The sequence below is a fragment of the Micromys minutus genome (assembly GCF_963924665.1).
Source record: "Micromys minutus genome assembly, chromosome: X".
NCBI lineage: Eukaryota > Metazoa > Chordata > Mammalia > Rodentia > Muridae > Micromys > Micromys minutus.
Window position 1 is genome coordinate 15,606,402 of NC_137970.1, and position 18,472 is coordinate 15,624,873.

Consider the following 18,472-nt stretch of genomic DNA (forward strand, 5'->3'; position numbering starts at 1 on the left):
GTGTTCCAAACACAGGCATATCAGCCATATCAAAGACAAGATCAATGAGACAAACTTTAAGCTAAAATTAATGTGTCTCCTAAAAACAATGAGAAACAATGAACGCAATTGTAATTTTTTAAAAGTCCTACATTCATTGAAGTCTTACTGTGTAGATTACAAGAATAATTCAGCAGGGGGGAAACAAAAAAATCATCAGGATATTAATTATTATTTCTCAGTGATGGAGGGCTAGAAGAATTTTATTTAAGTTTACAAGATTTCTTGTTTTTTCATATTCTCAGAAACTAGTACACCTTCCCTTATGATGCTGTTTGGTTTGTGTGTGTGTGGGTGTGTATGGGTGTGTGTGAGAGAGAAAGAGGGAGAGAGACAGAGGGAGGGAGAGAGGGGGGAGGGAGGGAGGGAGGGAGGGAAGGGAGAGAGAAGGAGGGAGGGAGGGAGGGAGGGAGGGAGTGGAGAGAGAGGGGGGAGGGAGGGAGGGAAGGGAAAGAGAGACAGAGAGAGAGGGAGGGAGGAAGGGAGGGAGGGGAGAGAGAGGGGGGAGGAAGGGGAGAGAGAGAGGGGAGAGGGAGGGAGGGAAGGGAGAGAGAGAGAGACAGACAGACAGACAGAGAGAGAGAGAGAGAGAGAGAGAGAGAGAGAGAGAGAGAGAGAGAGAGGATGCTGAGACAATTGCTCATTCACAGTGAATACCCTGGAAAGGGAGATAGTATCTGTGTCTATCCTCTCTTTATCACTTATGCTAAATGTAAATCTCATCCATGTGGTCTTTTCAACTGGTATGAAATCTTCAGATTTTACCACAATGCTTAGCACATGAAGCTCGTGTGTACGCGCACACACACACAATTCAGAGCTGACATAGAAATATTCATAGATTATTTTCATGGTGTTCTTTCCACTCAGCTTCTCCACAGACCAAGTTATAGAAAAGGTAGTAAACTTTTTTTTTGAACCATGTCACTGAACCTCAAATTTAGCATCAAAGGCTGAAGGGCAGTGCATTTTAAATCACAGCCTGGTATTCCCCTCCCCCCAATAATTTAGGCTACATACAGCATCATCCAGGCAAGCTGACTGAGGAAGGCAGATTCTGTCTAAACCAAATCGCTAGTAAAGTAAACATAGGGAAAAAACCATATAATTTCTTTCCTAATCAATTCAAAATTACTTGGTTTTGAAAAAAAACTCTTTAGGGCAAGAAAGTTCAGTGATATTATTGAGATTGTGGCCAATTTGTCTTGGGCTAAGAGAATTTATCTGTTTGTTTGAGGTTTTTTTGTTTGTTTGTTTGTTTGGTTTTTTTTTTAGACATGTTCCCTCATGAGTGTGGAGAAAAGTAGAAAGGTAAGGCTCACTGATTTTAGCAAAGCTCTCAGTGTCTCCCCATGATAAAAGGCCCCCCTTCTCTGTGTGGGGGGGTGGGTGAGTGGGTGTGTGTGTGTCTGTCTGTCTGTGTCTGTCTGTCTCCCTCATTTCTTTCTTTACTGAAAAGATTCTTCTGACTTTCATGGTACTGAGGAAGTGCTTTCTTAGGCTTGGGGTAGTTCTTTTTAAACAACAGACCTCTACAAAACAGGAGAAAATATTTTCCAGCCATATTACAGCTAAGGGGTTAATATCTAGAATATATAAAGAACTTCAAAAATTAAATCCCAAAAAGGTCCCTGCCAATCAACAAATGGGCTAATGAACTGAACAGTTTTCAAAAGAAAAGATGAAAATTGTCAATACTTCTTTTTTAAATAAAATGGACTACATGTTTATTCATCAGGGAGATGCAAATTAAAATTGCTTTGAGATTCCATCTCACCCAGTGAGAAAGGCAATCTTTAAGAAAATAAATGACAACAAAGGATGATAAGGATGTAAGGAAATGATTTTTATTCACTGTTGGTGGGAGTATATGAACTATTACACTTACTATGGAAATAATTGTGGGAGTCCCTCATAAAAATAGGATTGCCAAGTAACCTAGCTCTACCACTCCTGAGTGTATACCAAAAGGGCTGTATCATACTACAGAGGTCCTTGTAAATTTATATTTTATTGTTGTTATATTCACAATAGTAAAGGCATGAAATCAACCTAGATATCCATCATCTGATGACAAAATAATAAAAATATGTAAAAATACGGTATGTATACACAATGCAATTCTGAATATCCTGCACTAAAGAAAAATAACATTTGAAGAAAATGGATGGGTTAAGTGGTAAAACCCAAATTTAGATCTTTGTATTTTCTTTTATATGCTGGTCTTAGGTGTGCAAGGTTGTGTGTGTGTGTGTGTGTGTGTGTGTGTGCGTGCGTGTGTTTTCTTGGGGCTGGAAAGATGGCTTAGATATTAAGAGCACTCTCTGTTCTTTCAGAGAACCAGTGTTTAATTTCCATTACTCATATCAAGTGGTTCACAACTATCTGTAATTCCAGCTCCAGGGAATCTGATGTCCTCTTCTGGCCTTTGGAAGCAGCTATATGCACACACATGTGCACACTTGCACGAGCGTGCACGCACACACACACACACTTATAAAAACTAAATATTTTTTTAAAACAGAGACTAGGCACCTGTTCTTTGGCCACCTGAAAGCAGTTGTTATTTCTTGGATTTCTCTTTGCCTTTCCCAGGAAATTAAATCTTTATAAGATCAGAGAACCTTTATTTAATAACTAAAAAGATAAAGCGAAAATGCGTGGGGCTAGGTCCGCATATGCAATTCCAACATGCTGGAGACAAAGGCAAGGGGGATGACATGAATTTAAGGCTACCCTTGTATACAAAACAAGTTTCAAGCCATACAGAGCTACACAATGAGATTCTGGGATGAGAGAAGAGAATAGGTATATGTGAGGAGACGGTACATTCCCTTTGTAAAGGATTTTAAGAGTATTTGTCCTTTGAAGTATATATAATATTAAACATTGGGAATAGGAGTAAATAAAGAGGTTTTGTGTGTACAGTTCAAGAGGATCTCCTTTTGGAAAAAAAAAATCCTAAATAGTCTTGCAATTTTCTTTATGTGTTTGTGGGGCAGGGGATAACATTTTATTATCTTGAGGCTAAAGGATGATGTTTTACTTTTCCTTGCTTTTTAAAAATGCAGATGTGTTTCCCATATCTTGTTATTCACCATTTTAATGCTAAGTCTTGTGGCTGATAGTATGTTCAGAAGGTTGTACAACCATCTGCATTAAGTAAGCGTAAAATCCCTCCTAAAGGAAGTCTTGTATGCCTCAAGCTCCCTCTCCCCCCTGATCATCAGTCCCCTCCTCTTTGTCTCTCTGGACTTGGTTATCTCGGACATCTTCTACAGCTGGGAGAAATGTTTTAGGGGAGCAACCAAGCCAGAGGTTGCTAGAGGTTCCCTTTGGAATATTTGTTCTCGCCTCCATAATCTGTGTCAGAGAACAGGCATGGGCTATGGACTGAGAACAAAATAAGTATGTTCTATGGTCTTTTAAAGAGTAGAAATACTGTTTAAGATTCTTTCTCCTTCATTTCATTTCTTAACTAGACAATGGCTAAGAGACACTTCCTTTTAGACTCCCTTTTGATGGTTTTTAGATTGGGAATACATTTTATTAACTACAGTGGCTGTATCTCTATTTTCTTTAGGAGAGCTGGTCATTCTGTTCCTATCCTTAGCAGGATTTTATATTTATTTTCTTCTCAACTCACAATAGTTTCAAGGTCTTACGCTTTTACTCTTTTCTTTTCAGGGTCCTGTACGCAGGACCCCTCTGGGAGCACCAGGTGCAGAACCGAGTCATTGCTTTGGAAATACGTCAGCATCGCTGAACTGTTATTAGATCAATAGATTCTACTAGCCATCAGACTTTGTCTTTGTCCTTACTTACCCTTCTTCTGAGGAGCCAGCAAATTTCCAATGCAAACAAAAACATTCTAGAAATTGTAAAGTATTATACTAGCAAAAATGAATTTGCAAACCTTCCTATAATACTCTTTGGCCTTCACAGATTTTTCCACCTCTTCTTGGAAGTCATTGTGGGTAAAGGCACTGCCCTTCATTTTGGACTGCCAACCTACAGAAGCCTCAGCTGGAGATCTTTATAAATACATAAAAATTGTACATTCACAAAGAAAACATGCACTGACCAAATACCTCATTATTTTTTGAGAACATCCTGCAGCAAATACTCAGTATCTCTCATAATATACCAAATAAATTAGATGGTACCATAAAAGTCTGACAAAAAGGTTAAGAACCTAAGAGAAAAGAAAGTAATTTCATCCTGACCTTCAACAGGTTAAATATCTGAGTCTGTACTTCTAAAGCTGTTTACAGTCCCTGCAGATATTCTGTGCTCTTAAGAAAAAAAAGTATTGCCCCTGGAACCAACCACAGCGCCATTAGTCTTCTGCTTTTGGAATAAAGAGACTTTCAGCTATTTAAAAATCACTAATGATATTTCTCTTTATATTTTCAATGCCAATTCTGAATATTATTAAATTGACTCCATATATATAAATATATATATATATATATATATATTACATATAACAGATTCCATGGTATTTATTTATTTAAATGTTATTTAACTCTTACTTTAAAACTTATGAGAGAAATCTTTGTATTGCTAGAAACAGAGTTTCTAGGTTCCAAGCTTCTGCAAGTGCTTATTGAACAGAACCAAGAGTACTGCATTGCACCAAGCATTGAGAAACTCACAAATAGGTAGGCTGATAAAATAATTGAGTAAGACTTACCAAATATTCTATATAATAAATGTTTGCTAGTTTGGTAGTGCCAAACCTAGTTTATTATTTTATTTTCAGGAAATAATAATTATTTTCATAATGAATGTTTATTCAGATAAATATGTATGTAAATTCGCATGATAAAATTTGGAAATAGTCTGGGATTTATAAAAACATGTGTCCAAAAATTCAGCTCTTTGGGCAAAAAAAAAAAATGTACTTTTACAGCTTTGGGACAGTGGTAATTACTATATAGTTATTATTAGCAGGGATACATAAACCCCTTTCCACAAATCAAAGGCATAAATGTGTATTTTTCCCACCCTTTTCTAAGTCATTCATACGGTATCGTTTTAATTCTGTAACTGCTCAAAATCCATTAAATAAAAATACAAACCGTCCTTCTTCAGGCACAGCTGATGGAAGAGAAACACATGTGATCCACTTCATCCAAGTCCTATCCCCAAGCCCCCAAGAGAGTCATCGTGCTGTTAAAGAACCAATTCACACATCCTTGCTTACTTACTGCCACCAGGTGGGAGACCAAAGCTCATTTCCTGGGAATCGGAACAGTTTAGAATGGGAGGACCAGATAGGTTTAGTCCCCAAACGTTGTAACCCTGGGAGCTACTGGGAAAGAAAAGCTGACTCATGTTTTGCATATGCACAGAATGGCAGCTAGTAGACCCTAAAATCTTACTGAATGCTCCAAAGAGAACAGAGTACAGGCTGAAAGATGCTCTATCCATCCCCCCATCTATCTAACATTTATCTACCTATCTATCTATCTATCTATCCATCTATCATCTATCTATCTATCTATCTATCCATCTATCATCTATCTATCTATCTATCTATCTATCTATCCATCTATCATCTATCTATCTATCTATCCATCTATCATCTATCTATCTATCTATCCATCTATCATCTATCTATCTATCTATCCATCTATCATCTATCTAGCTATCTATCATCTATCAATCTATCTATCTATCATCTATCTATCTATCATCTATCTAGCTATCTATCATCTATCTATCTATCTATCCATCTATCATCTATCTATCTATCTATCTATCTATCTATCTATCTATCTATCTATCCATTATCTTTCCATCCATCCACCCACCCATCCATCTATCCATCCATCGCAAATACCGGTTAGCAAAAATCTTGCAGCTATATTCAGCCACTTGTTTTTGCCTCTTTCTTCTTTTGAATTTTCAAGCTAGTTTCATGCTTACTTTCTGTGTGTGATATGTGTGTGGTCTGTGTGTACTGTGATGTGTGCATGGTGTGTATATTACTATGTGTGTGGTGTGTATATGTGCCTGTAGTGTTTGTTTGTATTTGTGTTTATATGCATGCATGTGTGTGTTTATATGATATGTGATGTGTGTATGTGTGTCTTTGTGTGTGATGTATATGTATTTTGGTGTGTGTAGTGTGTATTTTGCATGGTATATGTATGTGTGGTATATGTGTATGTTTGTGTGTGGTGTGGGTGTGGGATATGTGTGTACAATATGTGTGTGGTGTGTGTGATGTGTGTATGGTGTGTATATTTCTGTGAGTTGTGTGTGTATGTGTGAGTAGTGTGTGTGTTTGTCTGTATGTGTCTGTATGTGTGTATGTGTGAGCTGTGTGTATTTTGTGTGGTATATGTGTGTGGACTGTGTATGTGTATTTGTGTGTGATGTGTGTATATTTCTCTACATGGTATATGTGTGTGTGTAGTATTTGTATTTCTGTATATATGTGTGTATGTGTGTGTGGTATGTGCATATTTCTGTGTGTTGTGTGTGGTGTATGTGTGTATGTGTGAGTGGTATGTGTGTTTGTATGTGCAGGTGTGTATGATATGTGTGATGTGTTTATGTGTATTTGTGTGTGACATATGTGTATTTCTCTATGTATGATGTGTGGATATTTTGCATGGTGTGTGCGTGGGCTGTTTGTATATTTGTGTGTGATCTATGTATATTTTTCTATGTGTGTGTGTATAGTGTGTGTATTCTTGTGTGTGTGGCGTGTGACTCTATATGTGTGCATAATATGTGTGATGTGTGTGTTTTTGTGTGTTTGCTTGTCTATGGTGTATGTGTATTTCTTTATGTGTGTATTTCTGTGTATGTGGTATATATGTGTGTGTGATGCATCTATGTGTCTGTAATATTTGTGATGTGTATATGTGTGTGGTGTATTTCATATATGTAGTGTGTGTGGTGTGTGCTTATGTGTAGTGTGTTTTTGTGTATGTGTTTGTATGTGTGTATGTTTGTGTGTCTGTGTGTATGTCTGTTTAGTGTATGCTTGTGTGCATGTGTTTGTATGTGTGTCTCTATGTTTGTTTGTGTGTCTGTGTGTATGTGTGTTTAGTGTGTGTGCTTGTGTGTATGTGTTTTATGTGGTGTGTGTTTGTGTGTCTATGTGTATGTCTGTTTAGTATGCGTGCTTGTGTGTACATGTTTATGTGTGTGTGTTTGTTTGTGTGTCTGTGTGTATGTCTGTTTTGTATGTGTGCTTGTGTGCATGTGTTTGTGTGTGTTGTGTGGTGTGTTTATGTTTATGTGCCTGTGCATTGCATGTCTGTTTAGTGTGTGCTTGTGTGTAGTGTGTGTGTTTTTGCTTCTGTGTGTATGTGTGTTTAGTATATGTACTTGTGTGTATGTGTTCATATGTGTGTGTGGTGTATGTGTGTCTGTGTGGTGTGTGTATGTGTGTTTAGTGTGTGTGCTTGTGTGTATGTGTTCATATGTGTGTGTGGTGTGCGTGTCTGTGTGTTGTGTGTGTTTGTTTGTGTGTCTGTGTGGTGTGTATGTTTGTTTGTGTGTCTGTGTGTATGTGTGTTTAGTGTGTGTGCTTGTGTGTATGTGTTCATATGTGTGTGTGGTGTGCGTGTCTGTGTGTTGTGTGTGTTTGTTTGTGTGTCTGTGTGGTGTGTATGTTTGTTTGTGTGTCTGTGTGTATGTGTGTTTAGTGTGTGTGCTTGTGTGTATGTGTTTGTATGTGTGTGGTGTGTGTGTGTGTCTGTATAGTGTGTGTGTGTTTTTTGTGTCTGTGTGGTGTATGCTTGTTTGTGTGTCTGTGTGTATGTGTGTTTAGTGTGTGCTTGTGTGCATGTGATTGTCTGTGTGTGTGTTTGTGTGTCTGTGTATATGTCTGTTTAGTGTGTGTGCTTGTGTGCATGTGTTTGTATGAGTTGTGTGGTGTGGTGTGTTTGTGTGTCTGTGTATTGCATGTCTGTTTAGTGTGTGTGCTTGTGTGTAGTGTGTGTAGTGTTTGTTTGTGTGTCTGTGTGTTTAGTGTGTGTGCTTGTGTGTATCTGTTTCTATGTGTGTATGGTGTGTGTGTCTGTGTGGTGTGTGTTTGTTTGTGTGTCTGTGTGTATGTCTTTTTAGTATGTGTGGTTGTGTGCATGTGTTTGTATATGTTGTGTGGTGTGTTTTTGTGTTTATGTGTCTGTGCATTTCATGTCTGTTTAGTGTGTGTGCTTATGTGTAGTGTGCGTGTGTGTATGTCTGTTTAGTGTGTGTGCTTGTGTGTATGTGTTTTATGTGTGTGTGTGTGTGGTGTGTGTGTGTGTATGGTGTGTGTTTGTGTGTATGTCTGTTTAGTGTGTGCTTGTGTGCATGTGATTGTCTGTGTGTGTGTGTTTGTGTGTCTGTGTGTATGTGTGTTTAGTGTGTGTGCTTGTGTGTATGTGTTTGTATGTGTTGTGTGGTGTGTTTGTGTTTATGTGTCTGTGTATTACATGTCTGTTTAGTGTGTGTGTTTGTGTGTAGTTGTGTAGTGTGTGTGTGTTTGTGTGTCTGTGTGTATGTGTGTTTAGTGTGTCCTTGTGTGTATGTGTTTGTATGTGTGTGTGGTGTGTGTGTTTGTTTGTGTGTCTGTGTGTATGTCTGTTTAGTGTGTGTGCTTATGTGTATGTGTGTATGTCTGTTTGGTGAGTGTGCTTGGATATATGTGTTTGTATGTGTGTGTGACATGTGTTTGTGTGTGTTTTCCCAAGCTTTCCTGGAGGAGGCAGTGTTGGAGAATATTCTTACCCCAGGTAATACGGCAGCCTGTTCGTATTGAATGTTACCGTACAAGTCAGCTGCCTGAAGGGAGCTCAGAAGCAAATGGCCACGGTGCTGCACGGGGGGCAATTGAAAGATATCAGGAAAGAAATGAACTGCTCAACAATGTGACCATGTACCTAGACCTCGTGTATCCTTCTTTAGTTTATCTATAGGTCCTTCCTATGGATCCTCAGAGTTCCTAACTCTACAGATAAGTGAATCAACAAATGCCTGACTGGGGTTAACCCCCTGGGGTCTCTGTCTCCTCTGAATGCTGTCTCATGCTAGTGAGTCACCCAGCCAGTATATGTGACCTAAAGGAAACTAACCTGACTACCTTTGCCTTGATCCTCCATTTCTGGCAGTAGATATTTTCCAGTCAATCTGGTGAAACCATGCTTTCACAGCTAAGGAGTAATCATTTTAACTGGGGATTGGTGAAAACTGGTCCTGGGCCCCCCCAGCCTGTCTTCCTGAGGCCGAAGGGAGGAGGCTGCCGAAGGCCATGCAGGTAATTAGGGAGACAGGCCTGTTATTCAGCCTGGTTCCAGGTTTTTTTATTCAGCCTGGTTCCAGGTTTTTCACTTGAGATGGCCACAGATCAGGTGATTCTTGCTCATCTCCCACTCACCAGCTCAGTGCAGACCTTTCCAAAAGGCCAACAGCTAGCCTCGGGTTAGGGTAACCTCCCTGTGTGGCTGCCCACCCTCCCTTTCTTGAAATCTCCTTTAAAAAAGAATATCTGCAGGAAGGGGAAACAGCCATCCCTGAGATTTTGATATGTCTCCCCCTTGGCCAAGTCACCACCGTCCTATTTTATTTATTTAAATAAATCCCCACCCCTTTGGCTTTTTTTTTTCTCAGTCTTTCACTGTAGACTTCATCTTGCAGATATTTGGGTATTTCACGAGTTCTAACCCCGAAGCTCTGCACTCCGCATTCTACAAGTGTCCTTCAGACAGCAGCAGCAGGATTCTCAAGACTGTCCCCACCAAGCAGCTGCATAGGCTGTTGTTACTGGCATGTCGCGTTAACTGCTTGTGTCTCTACCCGGGTGTTTTTCTTTGGGGGAAGCTAAAGTAAGTGCATTACATTTACACCTGGTTGTGATTTTCACCATTTTCGACTATGGGGACCAGAGACAGGGAGAAAATCAGACACACTGGAGATAAACATTGAAAACCTTCCTTGCTCCTTTGGCATGGACTAGTGCCAGAGGACCCTTCATTCAAAACCCCCTCCCCCAGATAAGTGCAATATTTCACAAGGGATTGCTGTAGACTGGTGGAGATCAAAGTTGTAGTTCGCATCCTCTGTTCCAAATCCAACTGGTGTCTTTCACATTTGCTAAACCAGGACTGCAGTACTAGTCCAACTGGTCCTGGGCTCGGGGTGACAGTTGCCCGCTTGTGACGCCGCGCGTCACTGTATCACTGTGCCTTGCACCTACCTGCTGGGAAATCCTGCAGACAGAATGGTGGATCCAACGCAGGCTCTCCCCCTCCTCCCGGAGAACCTTGCCCTTCCCCTGCAGTGCGCGTGGGCGCCGCCCTTCCCCTCACCTCTGCCTGGAGTACCAGAGCTCAGCAGTGGACAGAGGCACCAGGCACCTCCCTTGAATGTCTTCAACTGCATCTCAGCTGCTGTGCCCCCTCCTCCTCAGTGGAAGGGAGGGGGCCAAGCAGGCAGAGGCTCTGCAGCTTGGGCCTCTGCGGCAATGACTGTGACAGAGGTGTGTCCCATCGCCCTCCCCCTCAGTGTCTTCCACATCAGTACCTCGAGCCAGCCCCCAATACTTCGGGTATCTTGCGTTCCCCAGGGGTGCCTTCCGCTGCTTTTTCAAGATATAGGTGCCCACTGCACTGTCACCCTCCCCCATGGGAGAAACTGCTCTGACTCCCACTTCTGCTATCACCTCTTTTCCTAACCCCAAGCAGCCTTACTCTCTTTTCCCACATGTTGCTTCCCGCCTAACAACCACTTCCCGCTTCCTCGCCACTTCCCGCTTCCCTGGCTCTCCCATTCCCACATCTTTCTGGCCCGTGAGTGGTAGCCAAACGAATTCAAAGGATACCCGGAGTCTAGCAAACTCCATAATCTTCCTACCTAGCTTTGCCGCCCCCGCCCCCACCCTAGGGGTCTTTTTCTTACCTTTATTCTGGACCATGTTGTTGGCGGTTTGGGCGACGGCAATGGCAATAGCACTGGAGATGTTCTTCCACTTTTCTCTCCAGGAACTACCTGCAACAGATGTAGTGCTGGACTCATCTTTAGACAGGACTCTGGTGTTGGCTCTGGCCATGACTCTGGGGCCCTCTCCGTGGCAGGTTCTAGGGCCAGCCCCGTGTCAAGATCTGGGGTTGGCTCTCTAGTCGGTTCTGAGGCCAACTCTAGGACTGGATCTGGGGCAGGTTCTGGGACCGGCCCCGGGACAATTTCGGGGTCCAGCACTAGGGCCGGCTCTGAGTCTATTTCGGGGTCCGGCTTCGGGACCGGCTCTGAGTCTGGTTCGGGGTCCGGCTCCGGGGCCGGCTCTGAGTCTATTTCGGGGTCCGGCACTGGGACCGGCTCTGAGTCTATTTCGGGGTCCGGCACTGGGGCCGGCTCTGAGTCTATTTCGGGGTCCGGCACTGGGGCCGGCTCTGAGTCTGGTTCGGGGTCCGGCACTGGGGCCGGCTCTGAGTCTGGTTCGGGGTCCGGCACTGGGGCCGGCTCTGAGTCTGGTTCGGGGTCCGGCACTGGGGCCGGCTCTGAGTCTGGTTCGGGGTCCGGCACTGGGGCCGGCTCTGAGTCTGGTTCGGGGTCCGGCACTGGGGCCGGCTCTGAGTCTGGTTCGGGGTCCGGCACTGGGGCCGGCTCTGAGTCTGGTTTTGAGTCCGGCTCCTGGGCCGGCTCTGGGGTTGATTTTGCGTCTGTTTCTGTGGCTGGTTCTGGAGTCGCCTCTGGACAGGGTCCCAGAGAAGGCTCTGGTACTGGTTCTGGAGAAGGCTCGGGGATCGGTGGAGGAGCAGGCGGCGGTGGGGCGGGCGGCGGTGGGGCCGGCGGCGGTGGGGCCGGCGGCGGTGGGGCCGGCGGCGGAGCGGGAGGCGGCGGCGGCGGCTCTGGGGACTCAGCAGGCTGCTCTCCATCCTGAGGCTGGGCAGTGCCCTGGGCCACCGAATCTACACCGTCCATTGCAGCACACCGTCTGAGGTCCAGGCAGCCGGCGTCCCTAAGATTAAAGGGCTAAAGAGCCCTTGGGCGGTCCACCCACTCCTATCTGACATCCCTTTGCAGGGTGCCAAACTTTGCACCCGCTTCGCTCCATGGCTAGCGCAGCTCTGAGGTCTAACCCAGGGGCGCGCAGCGTCTCGCGGAGCTGGGACACGCCCCTTGGTGAGCGCACACCTCTTCGTAAGCAGCTACGGGTTTGATGGGCGGGAAAGAGTAAGGCTTGAGAACGCGACTGGGCAGAGCGCTTGATGACCTCTTAGCGACGTGCGCAGGAAAGGAGGGGGAGGCAAAAAAAAAAAAAAAAAAAAAAAAAAGGAGGAGGGGGAATTGAGTGGCTTGTGGGGAGGACTTGGAGCCTGGCCGGGGTTAACCCTTTAGTAACACGAATGCGGGGTGGGGGGGTGGGAGAGAGAGAGAGAGAGAGAGAGAGAGAGAGAGAGAGAGAGAGAGAGAGAGAGAGAGAGAGAGAGAGAGAGACAGACAGAGAGAGACAGAGACAGAGAGAGACACAGAGAGAGAGAACAGACACAACAGAGACAGAAAGAAGTTGAGGGTCTTTGCAATCCATCCACATTCTACGGAGCTGCTGCTGGTCTTAAGCTTCTATAAGGTAGCTGCCCTCCTATCTCAGCAGCAGGTGGATTTAGCCTGGGACCAACCTCTTGCCCTCTTCTCAAGTCAGGATGTACAAGTGATCTCTTTTATTTAACTCAGGAAAAGAAATTAGCTTGCAGAGATTGGAAAAAGAGAGACGAGGATAAAGGTGGGGGTGGGGAGACTCTTCCCATGAGTTTCGGGAATTTTGTTTGTTTTGTTCATTTGTTTGTTTGTTTAATTTCTGCGCTTTTCTAAACCGGAGCAGCTGAGGAGGTTGCCAGGTTTGCGATGCTTTGGGAAGGGAGTGCGATAAGGGAGAACTGGAGCCCTAGCTTTCTGCAGCCTGCAGATGCAGCCCTGAGTGCCAGACAGCAAGGCGAGAGAGTGCCCTGACAGTGGTGGTGGTGGCTAGGCTGCGATCTCAGCAGCTAGGCTGTGCTGATCTCCGCAGCTATCTGGCATCTGAGTACCCAGGCTTTGCCATAGGAGACACTGTCTTCTTTTAGCTGGACTTCCTGAGCATCTGCAGACTTTAATCTAACGTGTGTGTGTGTGTGTGTGTGTGTGTGTGTGTGTGTGTGTGTGTGTGTACACCTTTGCAACCGATCATATTCTGGACTGAGGAAAAAAATTCATTTATTTCAAAACCCCACACCTCGTTTTTTAAGCTCCTGAAACACTCTGACATTAGGGATGGAATACTGTATTGTAAAAAGGACAGGTCGCTGCGGCAGCACTCTTCCCACCAATGACATTAGGAGGCTTCAGAAGCTCAGTCCTTGTTAGCCATAGACATACATCCCTACAAACCATCATCTTAGACCTCTACATTAGATGCCAATATACTGCCATATAGAACTAAAATTTGAGAAGTCCTCCCATCAAGGCATTGCTGGATGGGAGAGAAATACCTATAAACCTAATTTGAAATATGACAAGTGAATTTATCACCCACACAGAGAATGCTGCAGTTTGGATGGCAACCCTCCATCTGCAGCCCCTCCTCCATCAATCGTCTTCCAGAGTACAACATCCACTGGTCCCTATCCCTTTGTGAGCTGATATTAGCCAATAGTTTTCTAGAATCTGCAGTGTTTTTCTGTTCTCAACACTGTCTTAACAATGAATACCACTGAAGCCCTCTCATGCATGCCTCCCCCCCACACACTGCAAAGACCAGAATCTATAATGCAGTCGGCATTTCTCAGACACTTGCAGCAGTATCTTCCCTTAAACTTACCATTCTGCATACATGTCACACTGCTTGACAGTTACTAAGCCCAGCATAGGGACCATCTCTAACCTCTAGGATGGGAGAAACCCAGGGAAGCTGAGCCCCTCAACTGTCTTATTTGCCACCTTGTGCCCGCCTGCACCCACCTCCTTTGGATTTTTCTCCTCTCTCAGATCTCACACTCAAGGAAGCTGCATTCACCTGTGTGTTCGGGAAACCCTCAAGTGTTACATCTAAGCACTTAGTAAGTCCAGGCTTGCAGGTCATTTCTCAGCCTTTGATACCCTGGTGAAACTAAAACAAAACTAAACAAAATGCAAACAAAATGCTTAGAATGAACTGGTGTTTAATGTTTCTTTTGCAAAGCTTCAACGTGCAGTCAGAAAGACCGACGGCTCTGAAGTCACCAAGTAAGATGGCCTCTCAGGTTTAGAGGAAGATAATTTTGCCATCAAACATGACAGCACTAGGAGACAACTTGGCATGATCACTGTATGTATATGTTACATGACCTCTTGTTTATAATTCTGTCTGTGTTCAGTCACAGCAGGTCTAAAATCCATGATGTGATCTCTTGCTGCAAGATCGTTTGGGTGCTGTTTGTGTGCAGCTTTGGCTCCATGAGGGGAGGTTATTGGGCATATATACTGACAGAGCAGTGCTAAGATGAGCTTTGAGTCTTTTGAAATGATGTCTCAAGACTTCAAAATATGTCTGTCCCAGATCGAGAGCAAAGGCTGATTTTGTCTGTTTTGATCTTTCTTCTTTTGACCAGTTTTGAATACAATGCCTTAAATATGACATTTTTTGGTAGTGGGGAATCAGAAAGGTTGATTAGTGCCTGATCCGAGGTGTGTGTGTGTGTGTGTGTGTGTGTGTGTGTGTGTGTAATTTGCTGCAACTAGTATACTTCCTCTCCTCCGGGACCAGTTTTTATTTGAAGCAAAACCAGGAAAAGATTTGCTTAGAAGAGATGCTAGTATATCTTCCTCCAATTCTAATCCAGTGATGAAGCCAGAGTAAGATTTACCAAGTATTTGCCAAGCAACTCATGCACTGCAGGTTTCTAGGTAAGGTATCTTTTTCTGCAGTGTTTTTCAGCAGAACTCGAGACTCGGTACTCGAGCTAACACTTTTAAACTAACCATTTAAGAAGAGGCTGGAGAACCATCCCAACATTAAAGCTCTTCATCCTCTTACTCATTTCATTTTCAGTATCGAATGTGAGCGGTAATACAGTGCTAGAGGGTCCCTAGTATTAAAGCAGTAGTTATAAATTTCGTGAGTCCATCTTTTCAGAGAATGGTTGAATGGAATCAGTGTGTGTTCGGAGTCTTTAGCAGCTGCTTACCTTCCCCACTGCTGCCAACTTGGCAATATTCAAAACCCAAATAGAATCTCTTATAATAACCTTCTGAATAAGATAAAGAGGTGATGAATAGCATCATCCTTGCCAGAAGAATCATAAGCATCTGGGGGCTACTGAGATAGCTCAATGAAGAAGGTAGATGATTATGACGGTTTAGGTTGGATTAAAATGCAAACCTGTCATCCTTCAGTTTGGTCTCCTAGGGTTTAAGAGATACACGGTTGTAGATTTTAAAAGCTGTGTTCTTAGAATGCATTCTGACTTCTAAACTGCATGTGAATACATGGTCTCTCTTGAGCCTCATAACTGTTGCCTAAAAAAGGAAGTTTGGACTTCCGTTGCACATACCTATCCCTTGACTTTTATAGATAAGGAAATACGAGTCCAATGAAGTTAAACACCATGTCTTAGGGCACAGAGATAATTGGTGGCAGGACAGATATTTAGAATTTGTGTTCCTTAACTTCCAGTTGAGAAACTCTAGAGCCCAGTACTGATCTGTGGACTCTAAGACAAAGACAGTGTAAATACTCTCTGTAGTAATATGAGAAACTCTCCTAATGCCATTTTTACCTTAGTGTTTCTGAGCAAATTTGCTCTCTCTCTCTCTCTCTGTCTCTCTCTCTGTCTCTCTCTCTGTCTCTCTCTCTCTCTCTCTCTCTCTCTCTCACACACACACACACACACACACACACACAGAGAGAGAGAGAGAGAGAGAGAGAGAGAGAGAGAGAGAGAGAGAGAGAGAAGGAGGGAGTTAATGACCTGTAATAAAGCTCACTATAAGATGCCCCAGTGCAGGGGAACGCTTGAGTGGTGGAACAGGAGAGGATCGGTGGGTGGGAGAACACCATCATAGAGGCAAAGGGGAGGGGGAAGAGGGAGGATGTGGGAGGGGGGATTGTGGAGGGGTAACTGGGAAGTGGAATATCATTTGAGATGTAAATGTAATGATTAATTTAAAAAAGGATTTCTCATTTAGAGGAATAGATATTTAATATGTATATAATAGAATAATCCACCCACCGTGTGTCCATATTATTAGTTCTATTTTTATGTTTTTCTGAAATGAAGCATCCCATAGTTAAGATGCATTTACTGCCAGTCTGAAGGGTATATAGCCCAATTAGGAGCCATGGGAAAGGAGACGAGGAGGCAGAAACCTGAGACACATTCCTTCCCAGAAGAATCATAAGAACCTGGGAGCTAGTCAGATAGCTCAATGCATACAAGCTTCTGCTTCCAAACCTGACAGTTTGAGTTCAAGCCTCGAGAGCTACATGCTAGAAGGTGAGAACAAAGTCCTGCAATTTGGAGTCTGGCCTTTACGTAAGTGCCATGATGCATGTGTGCAAGCACACTAAACCAGTATTATATGTCCTTGTACTTATGATTTAGTATCTCTCCACCTCAAATTTCATCACCTGAAAATGGAGCAAGGGATACTCACAAGGCAGCTCTGTGGATTCCGGCACAAAAAAGAATTTCAGTAATGCTGTGTGTGAAGTAGGGATGACACACTAAAAAGAAGCAGGTCTATTAGTCAGTTAATAACGATCAGCAAAGGAGAAGTACAGAATATTTGGGGGCAAGGAGAAAAGACAGAATTTGGAAGCCATGCTGGGAGTGAGCTGGGCTGTCTGGGGACAAGGAACCAAGGACTGGGGAGAGAGTTAGGGAAAAGTAATAGAAGTAGGGTGTTCAGCTGACACTGTTTTTGTTTTAAAGCCAACTGGGAGCCAATAGATGTTGATTTAGTGTAGGGAGGATACCATAAAACTACTGCATGAGAAAAATTATTCTTGACAGTATATTTTATTCTAGGAGAATCTACTAACCTACTTTGGCTCCTTGAAGTTGTATCTAGTGCATTTGGAGTCATTTGTAAAATCACAACTGTTCATTTTGTTGCTGCAACCTGTAGTTTTGGGTCTGTATTGCCAAGGCTTAAGCTGTATCTGCTGGCACGGTCAGCTTAACTACCTACATATACATTTGGATTCACTCCACAATAGGCCACTCATGGCCACAATGTACTAATGGGACTTCTGTTTTAATTCTTTCTTTTTCTTTTATGTGTATCATGTTTGCCTGCATGTATGTCTATGCATACCTGGAGCCCACAAAGGCCAGGAAAAGGCACCAGATCCCCAGGGAACTGGAACTATTATATAGACGGTTGTAAAGCTGCCATGTGAGTGCTGAGAATTGAACGCAGGTCATTTGCAAACGCATCATGTGCATCGAGGGCACTTAACCACTGAGCCATCTCTCCAGAGCTGCTAATGGAATTTCTAATACAAAATCCTAACTAACGATGAATAATCAGAGGATGAGATAAAAGGGCTATGCAGAGAACTCGTCAGGTCTCAGAAGATGACAAAAACAAAAAACAAAAAACAAACAAACAAACAAAAAAAAAACACCCAGATAATTGGAGTTAAATTGTCACTGGTCCATCTGAGAATAATCACCAGTAAAAGATGAGAGAAAAATTCAAACACCTGTTAGGTACACAGAGACTAATAGGATCATTACTAAGATTATAATAGCCATAACCTGTTTGGACTGTGGAAATCTAGAGATTTCAGTTCCCAACATTTTGCCAAGGGGCATGATGCTTCATATAGTTTAACTATGATTTTGTGAATCATGCATAGCAGACAAGAAATTAGTAACAATTTTAGAAATATATCATTTGAGTAGAATTCAATTGCCATTGTGAAACATCCCATCTCATAATCATTTTTAAGATAAAAGACCTAGCTCTAAAATGGCTAATGTACTGTTGCAAATTAATACAATCATCCTCTTGAAGAGGAGATAACTGGAAATTCAAAAGCACTTGAAGTGGGTGAGAGTCCAAAGACCTAACAGCTGTCATAACTGATATCTCTGGCATAGTCTTGGACCCATATAAGGAATGAATTTTCACTTTGGATCTAGGAAGATAAGAAAAAATAGGCTGGCCATAATCAAAGAAGCCTCTTACAAGGAATAACGTTACTTAACGTTTAGATTGTGCTTGGTATTAGAATTAATTTAGATGTACATGTAAATTAATATACTAATTTAGATTTAAATTTTTATTATCATATATTTCTTGCACAAAGTAATGAGTTTTATTATGATACTTCATACATGTACATAATATATTTTAAGTATCTTTAATCCTGTTATTATATCCCATCCCACCTCCAGGCACTGTTCTTCCTTTATCTTCCAAGCCTACTTTCTTTGATGAGGAGTGAAAGCTCTACTTTATC

The 18,472-nt window shown here is 42.8% G+C and overlaps 1 protein-coding gene across 1 annotated transcript in view; it reads right to left on the reverse strand.

Moving 5' to 3' along the window:
• DGKK (diacylglycerol kinase kappa) overlaps positions 1–13,899 on the reverse strand; it is a gene marked incomplete at both ends in the record, with an annotated part of 118,241 nt that extends 104,342 nt beyond the window's left edge. Inside the window, 3 exons of the mRNA XM_080910888.1 lie at positions 10,945–12,004; positions 12,087–12,194; positions 13,844–13,899. Of these exons, the coding sequence (XP_080767014.1) occupies positions 10,945–12,004; positions 12,087–12,194; positions 13,844–13,899 (1,224 nt within the window). The remainder of the gene's footprint in view (positions 1–10,944; positions 12,005–12,086; positions 12,195–13,843) is intronic.
• Between the last annotated feature and the right edge of the window lie 4,573 nt (positions 13,900–18,472).